Genomic DNA, 18,097 nt, shown 5'->3' with positions numbered 1-18,097 from the left:
ACACAGTTATATGGGTGAGTAAATGACCGTATTTTATGCCAGAAATAAGGTCCAGGTTGTAAAAAACCTGGACCTTTTAATGCTTGGACAAGTACGGTTGTCTGATTCTTGGTTGGTCGTCAGTGCATGGTAGTCGACAAGAACTCACCAAATACTCTCTATTGCTAAGGTCATAAACCCTACTCAACGGTATGTACACCAATAAATGGCCCAATACTAAAAATGCCCAATACTAAAAAGTTCAACACTTGATACTTTCAAAATAAAGTTTTGGTTTCTTCATTCATAGATTTCAAGTTAAAATAAGTTACATCAAGTTGTTTGATTGAAAAATTGCTTAGAAGTAGAAGACAAGCGGTTGCAGAAAATGAATGAATGAATGAATGAAGATTAACTGACTGAAAACATATTCTTTGTTGCAACCCTAGCTGAGACTCCCAACTCAGCCTGCTGTCTCAAATCAGATCACAAGTACAGTCTTTATTATTTCAAAACTGACACATACCCAGTTTATGCTTCACTATATAAAGCCTGCAAATCGTTTCTAAGGCATTTTTTTTTACTTATCTTGTTAACAAAGCAGAGCAACTACACCTGGAATACAGTACAGTAGGCAGACAGTAGCTATCTGCTCGAGGAAGCGGATGAAAACCTGGAAACATGCATGAGCAATAGCTAAAGAATCCCCTGCAGCCACGTTCAAGTCAGATCAAACCAGCATGGGTTTTCTGAATGGGTAAATGGCATGTAAATGTAATGTAAAAAACTATCCCAGTTAAACCAAATGTGATGCCATTTCCTACGATGGTAATGCTACCATTATGTTGCTAATGTGCATGTGGAGGAGGGAATATACTGTTATCTCAGCAGGGGGACGGAAAGGGGGCAGAGGAAGAGAGGGAATCGGGACAGCAGTAAGACAGATACAGGGGACGAGAAGTGACACAGTGAATAAGAGAAAAGAGAACCACATGTCTATCCATCCGTAAAAACAGCAAACTGCCTCCAATGCCTTGAGGCAGTCGAGTAGAAAATCATACCTGGAGGAAATAGATTTTGGGGTTCCCGGCAACAACCTTTACTCCAAAGGGATTAAAGAGTCTAGAAACAACAGAGAAATCTATGAGAGATGTCACATATGACTAATAATAGGCTTTATCCCTGATAATCTCATTTGAAAGGTATGCCAACTTAAATAATAAATTAAATAAAAAGACCTGGAAGTGAACCTTGAAAGATTCTTACTTTTCATCCTCAGAGACATTTGGATCCGGCTATTATTCCACCAGACAGTACAATGACAACACACACACATACAGACTCGCGTCGCACACAAAAAGCAGTCTCGCAGCGTCGTTCATCACAGCAGTGAGTCAAGAATGACTGCTCCCTCTGGAAGACCGAGGGCGTCCTTCGGGCTGAGCCACGCGGGGCTAGAGAGATGAGCTGGGGTGAGAAAAATGAATGCTCCCCGCTTTCGGTGACACGGTGCACCTGTTGTACACACAGGACAGCGTGGTCTGGCCAGGGGGAGGGCATCGATACGTTTCTACATGACCTTGGTTTGGGTCATGTGTAAGCAAAAAATACACAGCAAAGGTGTCCTGATACATGAAAATAACGGATGAGGTGGAAGTGAGCAACGTGTCATGATGTGAGGAGGAGCCCGTACTAAGCTATGTGAACAACCTTGCATGCACCCGATGTGCAGCATTTATTTTGTTTCCTAAAGAATAGCTTCTCTGTCCACTTTTGAAGTTTTTGTGATAACAAGGTCTGTGGCTTCACAAGCAAGGCTTCACAAATGCTGTGTAAGGCAAGATACCATAGGAGGGAGAGTGATGGTGAAAGGTTGAGCAGCGTTTAATGATCCATGATCTAAATCGTCCGATATTTTACAAATGGGTGAGCATCGGATGCACAGTGAGGTCCCTAAATATCTGAGACCACACTAAATCTGTCATATTTTATCATGTTGTTTCAGCTATAGACTGTATATAAATATGGACAACATCATATTCCTACACTTCCTAGCATTGTCCGAACTGACACTACTTTTCCGAGGATACGGCATGGCATCTTTGGAGCCAGAGTCTGCGCGGTACTGTCTAAAGGCTTGATTATGCTTCCGCGTAGTGATCACGCAATGGTCACGCAATGGCCACGCAGTTGCTCGGACGCAGTCGTGAGACCGTGATGGTTCTGCGTGGGGTTTACGTGTCGAAATGCATGCCACACCGGTAGAGGGCGCTATGATTTTTTGTGACCGACCGACCGAGACTCTTGTGACGTATCTCGCCTCGTTATTTACCTTCCGGCTTTTGTCGTAGTCACAGTGTACGATGGACACCGAGACAGAGAGACTGGCGTTGGAGCTCCAAATTATTCAAGCAGAGGAAGAAATACTTCTATTGCAAATTAGGGCACGACAAAGGAGACAATGATGTTTATGAGTGGAAACCGGAAAAGCGGTCTCCAGCGGATGTAGTTAGCGGACCAATCACAGCCAATGCCGCTGCGTTGCTGCTGCGTTGCTGTTGCGTCGCCTCGACGCGCGTCGAGGATTTTTGGGAGGTGCACGTCTGGCCCTTGCGTAGGACGCACGGGGGTCCGCAAGGACGTAATAGGTCCGTAATAGGTCCGTACGCACGGACGCGCTGTGTCAACGCGGAAGCATAATTTGGGCCTTAAGAGGGGAACCACGCAGCGCCGCGAGAACGATGACCCAACCACGCGTCTGCCAGACTCATTCGCGTTTTCGTTTAATTAATACTAAGCTCTACTCTACTTCCACCAGTTACAAGGAAATGTCAGATTATACACTGTACTTATTTAAAAAGTACAACTCTCACGGCCATGGTTTCATCTTGTAAAGTTTCAGGATTCAGAAAAAAAGTCAAATGTCCATGTTGTGGGCTGAGACATAGCAGCATTTCATTGTGGACGTCCAGAAAGATGCAAGAAGGCAGAGGAGTGCCGACAGTCAGGGACTTTCTTCCATGGAACTCAAGCATGTGGGGGGCACACGATGACTAAGAAAGTTAAAAATTTCCACAAGATTCAATCTTTAAATCAAATTTCTAAGCAGATATCACCATTTGTGTGGATTTCTTTTAAAACAAATGCAAAATATATGGACCACACTGCTTACGGGAGACAAAGAACAGAAGAACAAAAAAGTTCAAATGTCCTCGTTGATGTACACACAGACTACTAAATTGTTGTATTTGTTGTAGCTGAGACGCAACGACACATCCGCTTGAGCAGCAACCCTGTGAGCACCCATCCTCTTCTGTGCTTCTTCCTCTTGTGCAGGGAGGAAACCTAGCTCCCAGGATTCCCAGAACCCGCCAAGTGTGCAGAGACCCTACAACCTTTTCATGTTGACTGGCAACTAGATGCATTCCTCATACGTATGTGTGGTCTGTTAGTAGCGAGTACAACCAAGGCCTAGAGGAAAATAAATCTCCAAGATCTAAAATGATTCTTCCATCTCTGACAGCATTTCCAGAATCTTAACAACATTCTTTGCTCCATTCAAAGTCCACGTGGAGAGATTCTGAGAGAGCTGCCTGGAATAAGGTAGGTAAGGTGACATACTGCATATTTTTTTTTTTACCTGCAGAGCTACTTGAAGTGAAATGCTAGCGAAACAAGACCAACATTTGTGCTGTAATGGAATAGTAAGGTTACACTAGCACAGAGAAGACTGTTGTGCACACGTTCTCCAGGCAGGAGAGGATGTCACTGTCACAAGCCTGAATCCTCATCCTGCATACACAGGCATTTATGTAGCATGACACGTACACACACACTGGTCTCATCATCACCACTAACACCCTCAAACTGACTGGATGGATTCCCTGATATCACTTCCATGCAACACTCCGGCTGCCCTTGTCTTTTATCTACACACATATTCACACACACAGAGCTACAAACACACGCACACCCTTTGTGTGACCTGTGGCTTGTCTGTCTTATCTACTGCAGCCTGAGGAAATGGAGCCAGACTGTCTCTGTCACCCACCTCCCAGCTAAATATAGAACCTAAAGGAAAGTGCTCTACGCACTTAGACAACCATGACCACACACAAAGCAGCTGGAAAGTGGTGTATCGCGCGATAGGTTGGACTTTAGGCTTAGAGGAAGATGAAGCAATGTGACATATCAGGTCTGCGCAACTGGAACCAGCTGCCTGCTGTCACATAACACTTGCTAATGCTGATGAGCACTGACAAACACTAAATCTATGCTCCTGCACGCAGACACACGGCTACATGCGCCAAACAGTCCAGACTAATCTTGAGCTGCATAATGTATTAATTTTCGTCTGACTCAAATTCCTCTGCAGAAATAGATTGTAAGGGTGGAAAGGTACAGCCAGCCGTGCACGTGATGTAAGATTCTCACCTTTGTTAGCACATGCCATCCATTTCAGATTATCTGCGAAGGCGGACTCTCGACCAATGAGGTAAGGGAATATGCGGACCTGTGGAAAGAAAGCAGATAGCTTCTGTCAGTCATTTTAATCTCATTTTGATAGGGGCCACCATATAGAAGATAACACCGTCAAAGCCAGGCAAAAGGTTCATTCTTTATCTGCCAGCGATTAGCAAGTCCTTTCTAGTTGTTTAATAGAGTCGATCATGGGCTCATGGAAGTTTTAAATGTTTGCATTATATATATTTATTTAACGATTATAATCATTTTTAGAATATTATCTCAAAAAACTTTAAAAAATTAAAGATAACCATACAGAAAACAAGTGTATATAAATATAGATTTACAGACGAACCATATTGTTGAAAAAGATTTATGTGCTAACTCCAGACAAATTTCTAAACTCTCACCCATTTTCTGTTTTGTTTTTTTTTGCTTTCTGTTTTTTTTTGCCCAGCAGTGCTCAGTTGGCTCTGGCAGCAGGTGAAGTTGGCAGGTGAGTGTGTACGCGCGTGCACGAGTGTGTGTGTGTGCGAGGAGCAGCGTTGCCAGATTGGACCAGATGCAAGCCTCTGGGGCCACAGCTGCCCCAGCTTCCATGCCTGCATTTTTCACTGCCTCCCTTCACCCTGTCAGCATGTGTCTGTTTGCGTTCGTGTGTGCGCGTGTGTGGACCTACGCATTTGGACACGCACATATTTCCAGATGTGCGCACGTCTTGTGTACGAGTCTAAAAATATCCGCGTGCAAATGCGATCTAAATTTTTAGGAATATTCCTGCATTAAACGATTTGATCGAGTGTCAAACTCAACACGGATCGAAGCTGCACTAATTCTAGGGCTCATTTTGTACTCTGGATGATACAGATCTGTTCTCAGCTTTAATGTGTTTCAACGGGTATAAGCACGGTTGACTGTCATTTATTTAAGCAGCCCTTATTATCGAGATAATCATCCTCTTTTCATACAAACCTCAGCCATGTTGAATGACACTGCAAGAACGACAGGACGATGAAAACACAGTCAATTTGATCATAACAGCTCCGTGTCACAGCAGCGTTTTTCTGTTTGCGGCCAAACTATAGCTGGCTGGTCATGAAATATGGACGAGGTTTTTAGCTGAGTAAAGCACAGCAGTTATAAACTAGTAGGAGCTCTCGCCGCAGCATGCAATCTTTAACATACTTGAGTGCACAAATTTAAGATTAAGCAAAGGACACGTACGTGGACGAGTACAAATACGCAGTCACATCAGCATCCCTATCTTGTCGTGTATTCATACGACACTGATACAACGTGGTCCTGCAGATGTTTTTGACTGCCCCAGCCTTTTACAAAAAAAAGTATATTTCTACACGCCCCCTACAGTATGTATTTCGCACTCAGCTAAATAATTTATTCAGTCCTCATGCATTGACTTTCACACAAAAGTTTACAGCTGTGGGGCTACATGTGTACGGACACCAAGCGGACTGACGTTTCTGGTCTCATGAAATATGCAGCATGATCTAAGACCGGCCCGGGCCAAGCGTTGGTTATAAAAAGCTCAGCTGATCTCAAATTTAGGTCAGCTCGAGGTTTCAACCTGAATCTAAAACTACATAAAAGAAAGTTTGTAGCAGTGATTCCTACAACAGATTCGGTTTGTGTAGGGGCAGCTGCAAACAAGACAAAGCATCTAAGGCTCATTCCTAATGTGGAAACACGTGGAAGCCTCTGATCCGGCCAACAGTTAAAAGTTGAAACAATGCCTAGTTTATCTCACATTTATCAAACGTCGCAAAATAATGCTCCGATTCAGACTAGCAATCTTGTAAAGCAACTTATCTTTAATCAACTGTTACCAAGCCTTTTAGTTTTTAAATTGCTACTAATTTTAATTACTAAACTTTTAGGCATGAGCAGATCAGGAGGCGCTGATAACCTTGCGCCACAGCTTCTAAAGTCAGCAGCCGATTTTATTTCCCCCCTTCGCAAACACATCTCTTTAATCTGTCTCTTGCCTCTAATGAAATTCCTTATCGCGGAGCCGGCTTTTGTTCTAACATTACTAAAAGCTGGTGACCCAACACTTCTAAATGATTGCAGACCTGACTCTAATCAGTCTTGGGAAAGATTCAAGGAGTTGCTAACTTCTAATCACTTTTTAATTTATTTATTTATTTATTTTTTGTCTAACAATATTTTATCTAAAAAAAAATCTAAGCTGTATTTTCCTTTTCCTCCAAGATTGCATTTTAGGAGAACAAGTTGCAGTATGCATAAGAGATATATACAGTGTGTGAGTTTTACTTGGAGAATTTCACTAAAAGTATGCAGGAGCATTAAGCCTAACTGCGGATTCCCACTTGCACTACTAACACTCCCACTGAAGGGGCAGGACATGCTCAGGGAATATCTCTCACAGTTCAAATTGGCACATGGGAGGCGAAGGGGTCCCATTTTATAGGCTATATTTCAAAGTAGTCCCCGGATAGTTACGGCTAGCCCCTTGCCTGTGGGACAACAGAGACAATGTTGGCAAAGCTAGGACACTGTTGCCTCATGGTGCGCTGCCAAATGGTGGCGGCAGATAAGCTAGAGACTGCGCACAAAGACACTGCGCAAGCCGACACGGGCAATGTTGTGCGTAGGACGGCGTGTCAATCTCTAGTCGCTGAGGGGAGTGCATGAAGTTCACTTCTAACTCCTTGCCTCTGCAGGACGGCCCACAGTTGTGGCTATGGCAATGTCACAGATCACTACAGCCAGTGTGGATCTATGGCACAGATTTAATGAAGTGGCCACTTAGATAGCCAGATAGACATTTACCATATTACAAAGGACTATATAACAAAAATACTGAATCATCGAATGACAAAAATAGGCTTTTTGCTGCAGTACACTGTGAAGTTGCCTATTGGCTTATCAGCAAAGGAAATATAGGTGAAGAAAGTCAGCCAGAGATGCACCGAAATGCCTGAAGAATTCTTTTAATGTGTGCACCTGGTGATCACTTTTAATTGCTACTAATCCGTGCCAGCTTGGGACACCATATCCAGGTTTCATACCACACTGACGCCGCGGCCCAGGTTTCTGTCCCCGAGGGCAGTCAGTGTGCCAAACAATCCGAGCGCAGATCAGATGTCTGGAGATTTCACAACCCAGCAGGCCACACTCCCAAGTACGTGATGGTACCTGGCACTCTGTAGACACGAAACGGTCTCCGGTCTTTATGAGTCATGGGAGACCAACACGACAAGTGTTCTCATCAAGTGCTTGAAAGATTTTATTTGCGAGGAGCATTTCGATGCAAGTGTAATGTGCAAATGCGTATATACTGTATGTTTATGTGCGTTTACGATAAGTGTAGAGATGTATTTACAGTACTCCATGTCAGACATGCATGTGTAAACTTATGGGCGATGCTTTAGTGTGCGTCAATTTAACAAGTAGTTTTTAAAGTAGACATTGTGACTCGAAAATGATCACTTTAGTACCATAAAGAAAAACTGTTTTGATGCTTTGCTCTGTGTTTTAGACTTTCCACCAGTACATACTGTATTTCAGAGCAATGCGTTCTTTACGATCATTATCCTACAGCTTTCCGGAGCAAACGCCATCTGCACACAGATGCTAAATGTAACATTTGCATTGAGTTTGTCCAAACCCCGCCTGCATTCTCAGTGTGACGCTGTACAGTGGTGAAGCAGTAAGGCTGGTTGGAAGGAAGCCATTAAAAACCAGCAGCGGAGAGAGAGAGAGAGGGACAGAGAGAGAGAGAGAGAGAGCGAGAGAGACTAGAGAGAGTGACAGAGACTGAAGACTTCTATTATCAGCGGGGCTTCTTCTAAATGGAACTATCTAGCAGCCTTGTCCCCTCTCTCCGCTCACTGCTGTTCAGCCTTGAGGCACGAATTGGTGGGAGGGGTGGGGTGGGGTGGGTGCTGTGAGCAGTTTTAATACAGACCACGTCAGACACACACACAAACACAATGTGTATGTGCGGCATTCATATAAGCTTATTAATGCACAGAAACATATGCTCAAACCGACTCAGGGTTAGAATTTACTGAAAGACTTACTAATCTGAAAGCCCTCGCACATCACTGTGCATTAAAGCATTTGTTAAGACTTAGCTGAGGAAATATAACATTTAACTGTATGTGTACCATTGATGTCCCTGCATGAAACACCCAGCAGAGTGCTTTTTGATTCTGTATATTTACATATTTCCTGTTAAACAGGATACTAGGTAGGCCACGGCCTCCCAACAAGACCAGCGTGCTCTGATAGATCACTTCCACTGGCCTCAACAGGCACTGGCCGTGTAAGTCTGAGCCGTGAGGCAAAGCCAATAGTGCTGCTGGTGAAGGAGAGAACCAGGGGGAGAAAATGACGATTAAAAATTCAAGAAAGCATGTCACTGGATGCAGGGTTTCTCATACAATGTTAATACTATGGCAGCCCGCTAGTGTCTTAATTTACTCCGCCATGGTCTCATAACGAATCTGAAATATTTTTGCATACTGTGTTTCAAACAGCGTTGCCCCTGAAAGCATCTCTCACTCCCCTACACACACATCGGTCGCTCACCTGTTCGGTACTGAATTTAACCTGGCGGAGATTTGTGTTGTTCCCCAATATAAATTTACGTTACCGCCACTTTTTAAAACATGATGTTTGTGGTCTCTAAAATTAATAAGTGCCAGCTAGCAAAGTAAGGTTGAAAGTCAGCTGTTTACTGTATATTGGATTTATTCACTGATACTTTATTTAATCTTACATGCATTTGCCCATAGAATGGCACGTCTTAAAAGCATTTTGTTTAGTATTCCTGTACATGAACTGCACAGTCTGCTAAATCCAATATCTACGTTATCATGATAATTTAAAGACGGACTGATACGAAACTCATAATCTTATTCTGTGTGCCATATACGTATAATTAGGGGCTATTATCAAGACGCTAGAACCCCACCCACCCAAAAAAAAAAAAAAAAAAAAAGCCAGAGTCTCATGAAATTTTGTGGGAAACACTGGGATGTAAAATTAGTATACGCCCCTGAGTGCAGGATGTGTCATTAACATTTCTACATCAACTTCCAGGACTAGACAACTTAATACCATGAAGAATAACAACAAAGTAAATGTCTCAATGTTGAGATAGATACTGGTTTATATGTAACATACAGTGCAAGGACGCTTAAATTTTAATAATAGTCACATTCACTTCCCTGTCTCCATAGCATACGTTGAGTGTGAATGTGTGTATCATTATATCCGAGAGCTCGGCCCTGATTCTTTTAAGCGTGAAGACCCCGTGTGCACAATAACCCCTTTTCTCCCACTCCAACTCTTCTCTTCTTCTGTTTCATTTCGTGGCTTGTCAGAAGAGTACCGCAATTACCTTGCAGGACAGCGGAGAGACAGCTCTGTCCTTAGTGACAGGGCCGTACTTAACTCTGTTTTAGAGCTCTCTGAGAGGACCCCATGCTGTGCACGCTCAATACCTTCTGCTTGTCAAAAACCTTCACTAACAATTCAGTCGAATCACATTTTTTTGGGTGAAAACAAAAAAAAAAAAATATGGGAGTTGCGGATTCTTTTTAGTCAGCCCTGCCTTCTATTACAGTGAGTGTTAGCAAGAAATGCAGTATTTCCCTAGGAAATGCATCTATAATGTAGTTATAATAATATTATATAATTAGTAATCAATACCCTTTCCCTAGAAAATATTACCATTCTCACTTTGTCTGGATTAATGTATTTGAGAAAGACTTTAATGGATCATTTGGTATTCCACTTCAGACAGATCAATAATAGCCCATTCTCAAAAGTGACTTTAAAAAGTCCCTCATAGCCACATGAGGGCATTAGTCCACTGCTCTCCAGTGCTCATTCTGCATCAGAACACATAGTTACAGGTTCATGAAGTTGTAAACAAGGCATAATGGGAAACCAAGATCTAACGGCCTGACTGTCCTGGAACATATTTGCACAATAATATGATGAGTGTGTGTCTGTGTGTTTAATACACTACCTTCCTCTCAGGCCAGTTATACTTGGCAAAGATGGCATCGTATGTATCCACTGCCCCATCTGTCACCAACATAATAGCCTGGCTGCACTCGCTACCCCTCCCAGTCTCGTTGAACTGGAGACGGAGAGACATAGAGAGGGAGAGAGTTGCCACATGTGGAAAAACAAAACATGTGTTCTGTCCAAATGTACATTTAACAGCATTAAAATCTGTTTCTGAACTACTTACCAAACATTTTATCTGGTTTGTTCCAATTAGAGCTTGACATATACACCAATCAGGCATAACATTATGACCACCTTCCTAATATCGTGTAGTTCTCCAAAACAGTTGTGACTCATCAGAGAATGGACATGGGTCTTCTGAGGGTGTCCTGTGGTGTCTGGCAACAGAATGTTACTGGGAGTCTCTGGGTCCTATGGGTTGAAGAGATGGGCCTCTGTGGATCAGGCTTGTTCCAGTGCATACCACAGATGCTTGATCAGTTTGGGATCTAGTGAATTTGGAGGCAAGGTCAGCACTTTGCCCTGTTCTTCATGTTGTTCCTAGAGCGTTTTTATGTGTGTGCCTGTGTCAGGTTGCATCCTGCTGGGGATGGCTGCTGCCAGCAAGGGGTGTCATTGCTATGGGGTGGGGTTGCCTGGTCTGGTCTGGTCTAGGTGGGTGCTACGTGTCTAAGTAACACTCACAAGAATGTGAGGTCCAAAGTTTCCTAGCAGAACACTGAATTGTCACAAGATGGTCAACGTTATTTATTTCCCCTGTCTGTGGTTTTAATGTTGTGGCTGATCGGTGTATCTTTACATGACTTACCAAAACGACATGGAAGCTAACAGCATGTTAATGTAATAACAGTAGCCTGCCACGCAAGGTAAAATGACCTCTAACATGAGAGTGCAGTACCAACATAAAATTACAGATCATTTTGCAGCATGTCACTGCGGTACACACTTTGATAGATACATGTTGTTCAAATCATGCAGAATGTGTTAAGTGTGTGTGTGTGTGTGTGTGCGCCCGTGTGTTTGCGTGCATGCTTTTGATTAATTGCTTGTTCATAATGAGTAGATGTTGGACCAGTAACCTGAGTCATCAAGTGCCTTGTTTACTCATTTTTTGCATGATTCTGTTTACGTAGCTATTAATTACAGCCCTAATTAATTTTGTGCATGATGACGTGTATGTGTGCGCGTGTGTGTGTGTATGCGCCGGAGGGTGATCGCGCACGAGTCTGTTACTTACGTCACCGAGAAGATTGAAGGCCTCGGTCAGAGCGATGTCTAACATGCCAATGCCTTGAGCGAACAGCTTGTCGAGGTGTTCGCGGAAGTGCTGGGAAAAGAAAGTTTGGGGAGGGAGCGTTACGAACATGGTGACATGAGGACAGAAGAAGTGGGACACAGTGTACTATAGAAACAAAAGTTTAGGACAGGGGTTAACTGTGATTTTAAAAAAAAAGGCGGAAATGTAAAGTTAAGGATTATATTTGTGCTTAATACAGATGATAACATTTAGCTACATCTGATTCATCTTCATTTATGTGTGAGCATAGACTGCACCAATGGTCTAATCGCCTCGTTAATTCAGCCATGAGCCAGTTTCTTGGCAAACTACCACATTATCATGGAGCGAAATGTCACATACTGACTGAAAGAAATATAACGACCAGTTTTCCCTTCCCCTCGCTACAGTTGACAATTATTCAGTTGTGTCCGTCCTAGCACATTTATTTATGTGTGTTTCTGCTCATAGGTGGGATTGTGCCACAAAGGGCACACTGTCAATTTGGCAATTATTTAATGTTCAACGAATTTAATGTTGTCTGCAGCCCAACAGGTCTCGTGTGCATGTCTCATTATTTGCAATGGTCTTGAGGCGACATACACACACAGCAGGCCATTATCATATCTAATCTATTCACAGCTATTTAGATCCTGTTGTTGACATTTGGAACAATTTCCTATGGCTGGCTCCATGCAACTACCTGAAAAAGCATTTCCACCTGTAGTTAGCAACCCTCACACTCCTTTATAGTTCGTGTGACAACAGAAGCATTACATATGAGATATACAGACATATTAGTTTTTTTATGATTTAGGAACACTCCAGACCTACACCAGACCTACACTGTCTTCAAGCTGTTTTTATCTATCTCTTCCTCCTCTCCCTTTCCTTTCCTAAAGTCATCTCCTCCTCTGTTCCTCTGTTCCTTGCTGACGGGAAGAGGAAACACACAGTGGGGGGACCGAACAACATAAGGCCATATCAGCGCTTGCTCACTTGGGAGCAAACACGCACAAACGCAAACACACAGGGCGTAAGTACAACGCGCAAATAAATAGGTGCACGAAAACAACCTCCAGCGTCCCTGACAACACCTCCATATGGCAAAAAAAACGCAACCTTTTCCATGGATGTGGATAAAAAGGTTAATCGGTTTCAATGAAAGGCTGCACCCCCGAGCACAGCAAACTTTACCTATTGCGCGTGAGTGTGCGTGTGAGTGCTTGTGAGTTAAGATCGGAGTGATTTTATTTTCTCGGCACAGCGGGCTACGTTCAATCTCTGGCGCAGCAGTGTACTAAAGTGGCAGATTGAAAATGTGCGCGCGTGTGTCCGTGTGAATGCAATGCCGAATGTGCCCAGCCTTTTGTTCTGCACCGCAAGGCTCTGAAATGTGCATTGGACATCAAGCCCTTCAATGGCACAGACACTTTTTATTCTCAAGAAACAATCACAGCAGCCAGCTTAAAGAAGCCCGGCTGCTGGGATTTATATATATATATATTTAGGACATATATATATATATATATAATGAATGAATGAATGAACCAAAATATCTTAAATTGCAGCTTGCTAAAGCTTAAGGTTTTGATTTTTATGGCAAGTAATTTATCTCCACATGGGGGCAGATGAAGCTCTGATAAATGCATGTTAAAAAAAGAAGGAGAAAAAGAGTTGATTTTGCTGAGCAAAAAGAGTGAGTAATGTGCACAGATATGAGTAGGATAAGCTTGTGACAAATCAGCGAGCATTGTAGTGATAAATATGATGTCAGACCAATAGCGTATCATCATATTGGCGTCATATTATATTAGATTGGCTCATATTGCCGTTGATACTGTTTTGTTGATAAGTATTTTGAATAACTAGATTGATTGACTTGATTACAGCTCGGATGGTGCAGCCGTTCCATTTGGAAAGTTGTGCACTGCACTAATTTAGTTGAAAAGCAGTTAAAGTTTAGAGCTGCTAAACATTATCTGACCTTAAAGGTGAACTACTGTTTTTTTACAACCTGGACCTTATTTCTGGCATAAAATACGATAGTTTACTCACCCATATAACTCTGTTGTTACTTGGAGTCGTTCGTCAGATATTTAGATCTGCGTATATCCATATAGTGGGAGTGACTGGGGCACCGCAACGCAGCCTCTAAATAACGCATTATCTGCCACGAAACGTGTTCATTTCACCAATATTTTCTTATGATATGCTAGTGCTATTCCCCGTTGAGTCCGGAGTCAGCTGTTATCATCATCCGGGATCCGACCTACTAACCTCTGGCCTGGATGATGTCATCTCTGAGCGCCACGCGTACCCGCGCGGCTTGTTTACCTGTAATTTGCTACTGCTAGTTTTTTGCAACAAGGCAGACAATGCGTTATTAAGAGGCTGCGTTGCGGTGCCCCATTTACTCCCATTATATGGATATACGCGGATGTAAATACCTGACGAACGACTCCAAATGACACCAGAGTTATATGGGTGAATAAACGATCATATTTTATGCCAGAAATAAGGTCTAGGTTGTAAAAAAACAGTAGTTCCCCTTTAAGACAAACTCTCCATTCTTAGTGGGTGCACAGAAAAACTATATCAACAAGTATTTTACTGCAGAAAATCTCATTTGTTTCTTTTATTGTTGTTAAATTGTTCCTTCAGAGAAGACTCACTCACCCAATCCTAGAAAACTAGAAACCAAGAATAAGAGCATTAGGTTAAATCAACTGTCCATCTGTAACAGAAGCAATGACACTCCCAACCTACAGGATTGCTCTTTAAGTTACAAAGAGATAATGTTGAAATGCTGACAATTTCCCTTTAAGGTTTTACAAAATACTGCGCATGTGAGTAATAATAAGACAGGATGGATGCCACTTTTTAAATACAAGTCAAGTCAAATAGAATCTTGACACAGTGTACTTCTGACCCTGTTGAAATAACAGATTTTGTAAAGACATATCAGTAAGTTTAAGTCTCCAGTTTGACAGCCGCTTCCTGCCCTCGGTTGAAGTAAAAGACATTAGCCTTATCTACTGTTGCAGACTGCCTTCCACACTTAGCTGGCTGACTCACACTACATTAAACTACCGTCTGGAAATAAATGCACGACGCTAATCCATATGCATAAGAGTACACTCCCTAAAGAAGTAAACAGAAGCTAACTTAAACACCAACTGGAACACGCGTAGAGCTCTGCAGCTCTAGCACGAGGCCCACGGAAAGTAGACCATGCACCTGCTAGTAAACAGCTAAGCCCAAAAGATTCACACTGGACTGAGAGGGGTGGGTAACTGTATGTTTACACTGAATTTTAAAAAGACTGAATTTTTAGTGGGCACTCAAAAGTTGCAATCTATAGCGCTGGCACCGGAGACTCTGCAATGGAAGATGGGATTTTCTGTAAAATCAGTAGCAGCAGGGATTTTTTTTCAGGTCATCTTAATGAAAACATCTCGAATTGATTCCCCAAATACACGGAAAGACATTTGAACACACCGCATCCCTCGAACATTGGACATCAGTGCGAGATTGTTATTATCTACCATGAGCAGGGCGCAGTGCTCACCGCACTTTAGTGTTTACCAATATATCAGTGACATATTTTCATATACAGTAAATGTCCTTCCTATAATGTGTTACTGATGGATCGCGCTACGTGCGGATGACGTCGTTTAAATTAGAGCTGCAACGAAGCAATCGGTTGTGTCGACTCGATAAATGAGCCAGTTCGCGTGTAATACGTCAACGAATCGCAGGGTCTACCCTTGTCCTCAATTATCACGGCTGCTTTAAATGAAGGCCTATTAAAAATGGACGCTCTGTGAAAGTGAAACGATCACCTGCAGCAGCACAACGGTGACGCACAAGCATCTCAACAGAGAAGAGCCACCTTTTTCTTACCATTGGACTATTGCAGTTTGGTCGGATTCTTGGTTTGTGACACGTATATAGATGGAGTGGGTGTAAGCAGCCTTTTGCATCTCCAATTACAATAAGCGCAAACCATTTAAGTTAAATCATCTTCTTTCCCTATTAGGTCTTCTTACATAAATCTGTGTTATCAATGGTGAAAGTTGGATGTGCTTCCTTTAAAAAAAGAACTTTAAAAGTGCCACTCGGAACCCAAAATCCCACATTTTGCTGTTGCACATCACCAGTAAAAGAGGATTTTTTCCCCTTACACTATTTTTTCTTAATACTACACTTAACCTCAGTCACAAAAATTCATTACTGACTTCCAGTCGACTGTAACGAGAGAAAACAATAGGACGCGAGGAAAGAAATACTCACATCTTTGTTGGTGACGTCCGCTTGCACCAGAGTTCCATTCAGGCATGGTTCCACATAATGCAATTCCTCGTTGTACTGGAGGAATACAAAGGGAATGATTCATCATTTTAATTACTTTAAATCGGTTCCATGTAGAACTGTTTAATGTTTAAAAACACACAGAGAAGATGTTAGAAGCTCATCTTGATGAACAGTGCACACACACACACACACATATGCACACGTTGCACACACTGTACAGTACATAATGTACCCAGTGCCTGTCATCCTGTGATAATACTCTCCATTTAATGCATCAGTGTGAATTAGGCTTCAAAGTCCAAGACAGACAATGGAAGTGTGTTCTTCCGAAGCCAGTAATTCTGCACTAATCTCTGTATGAGAATATATGTGATTGTGTGTGCAACACCAAACAAACTTTCACTGCATGAAATAGTCCTGTTTCTCTCAAATGTGTACATAATTTATTTAACCACTGCAAATACTTTAGATTTTTTTCTTCAAAAAAACAGTAAAAGTAAAAGTGACATAGTAATATATAACGCAAGTAAAAAGAGGACAGAAGAAACAGATGAGTCAAATTGAAACGTCCCCCTAAAGAAGGTCTGGGGAAAACAATACATTTCTGCCCGATTGTCAAATCCCTTTCTTCTTTATTTTTCTACAGAGCTGTTTTTGAACTGGCATGATTAGGATATTAAATGATAATGAAAACTTTGTTCGGTGGAGAAAGAGACTGGAAACGAGTCGCTGTGTTTTGAAGTGAAACGGCATCAGAACGTTCGCACGCACACATACACACGTTCCGCACAGAATCAGACTGAAACGTGATAACAATAGTTTATGTGCCTGAGGCGGCATCCAATCACAACTGTCTCTTTTGCATTTCAAATCTTCATTTAGACGCCTGCTAATTGGTAGTGAGCGTGACAAGAGAGAAAGCTTATTCGTTCCAGCATTGCCGAGGAGAAGAGGTTCTGTGTATTGTATTTTACTCTTTTTTGTTTTTTACATGCATATACACCGATCAGGCATTACATTATGACCACATTCCTAATATTGTGCAGGTCTCCCTTGTGCCTCCAAAACAGTCCAGAGAATGGGCACGGGCCTTCTGAGGGTGTCCTGTGGTGTCTGGCAACACAATGTTATTAGTGGGGGCCTTAGGGTCCTATGGGTTGAGGGGAGGGGTCTCCGTGGATCAGGCTTGTTCCAGTGCATCACACAGATACTTGATCAGTTTGTGATCTAGTGAATTTGGAGGCCAGGTCAACACCTTGTTCTGTTTTTCATGTTTTTTTGAGTTGTTCTTAAACTTTTTGTGTGTGTGTCTGTGTCAGGCTGCATCCTGCTGGGGATGGCTTCCGCCATCAAGGAGTGTCATTGCTATGGGGTGGGGGTGCCTGGTCTGGTCTAGGTGGGTGGTACATGTCTAAGTAACACCCACAAGAATGCCGGGCGCGAAAGTTTCCCAGCAGAACATTGTATTGTCACAACATGGCAAATGTTATTGGTGTATATACACTAAAGCTTGTTACATACTCCGTGAGAAGCGAGAAATCTTTTTGTTCCTTGGGCTGCAAGAACAAGAAAAAAGTTAGTTCTGGCCAGGTAATTTTATAAATGAGAAAATAGTTGTCAGACACCACACGAGAAAAAAGTTCTGCCCGGTTGATGTGTCGAGAACAAGCTGCGAGAACAAAATTGCTCTCACTTCTCGTGGAGTACGTAACAGCCTTAAGTGTGCGTGTGTGCCAATGTTCATCTAAAATCCACAGAGCTTTTTAAGTATTTTAAGTGCCTCCTTCAAAACTGTACGCACACGTATGTGAACTTACAGCAATGATGTTAAAAAAATCATCATCTCCAAGAGTGTCCAGTATGGAGGAAACAGTCTGCCTGGCGATAGTCAATCTGAGGCCTTTCATGCTGCCGCTGACGTCCACCAGGATCACCACGTCCTTTGGAGAGGTTGCGGCCTGGATGTACCACTTCCGGTTACGGCAGTCAAAGGCTATGACTCCGTGTTCATCTGGTTTCCACTTGATTCCTTTA

The 18,097-nt window shown here is 42.6% G+C and overlaps 1 protein-coding gene across 1 annotated transcript in view; it reads right to left on the bottom strand.

Annotated features, from left to right (window-relative positions):
* The window catches only part of cacna2d3a (calcium channel, voltage-dependent, alpha 2/delta subunit 3a), a gene marked incomplete at its 5' end in the record, with an annotated part of 116,481 nt that overhangs the window by 42,566 nt on the left and 55,818 nt on the right, over positions 1-18,097 (bottom strand). Inside the window, 5 exons of the mRNA XM_084552580.1 lie at positions 4,414-4,492; positions 10,466-10,579; positions 11,708-11,797; positions 16,043-16,117; positions 17,881-18,092. Coding sequence (XP_084408706.1) covers positions 4,414-4,492; positions 10,466-10,579; positions 11,708-11,797; positions 16,043-16,117; positions 17,881-18,092 — 570 coding nt within the window. The remainder of the gene's footprint in view (positions 1-4,413; positions 4,493-10,465; positions 10,580-11,707; positions 11,798-16,042; positions 16,118-17,880; positions 18,093-18,097) is intronic.

Source organism: Chelon labrosus (assembly GCF_963514085.1).
Source record: "Chelon labrosus genome assembly, chromosome: 10".
In the NCBI taxonomy this organism is placed as follows: Eukaryota; Metazoa; Chordata; class Actinopteri; order Mugiliformes; family Mugilidae; genus Chelon; species Chelon labrosus.
This window is presented reverse-complemented; position numbering and strand designations above follow the sequence as displayed.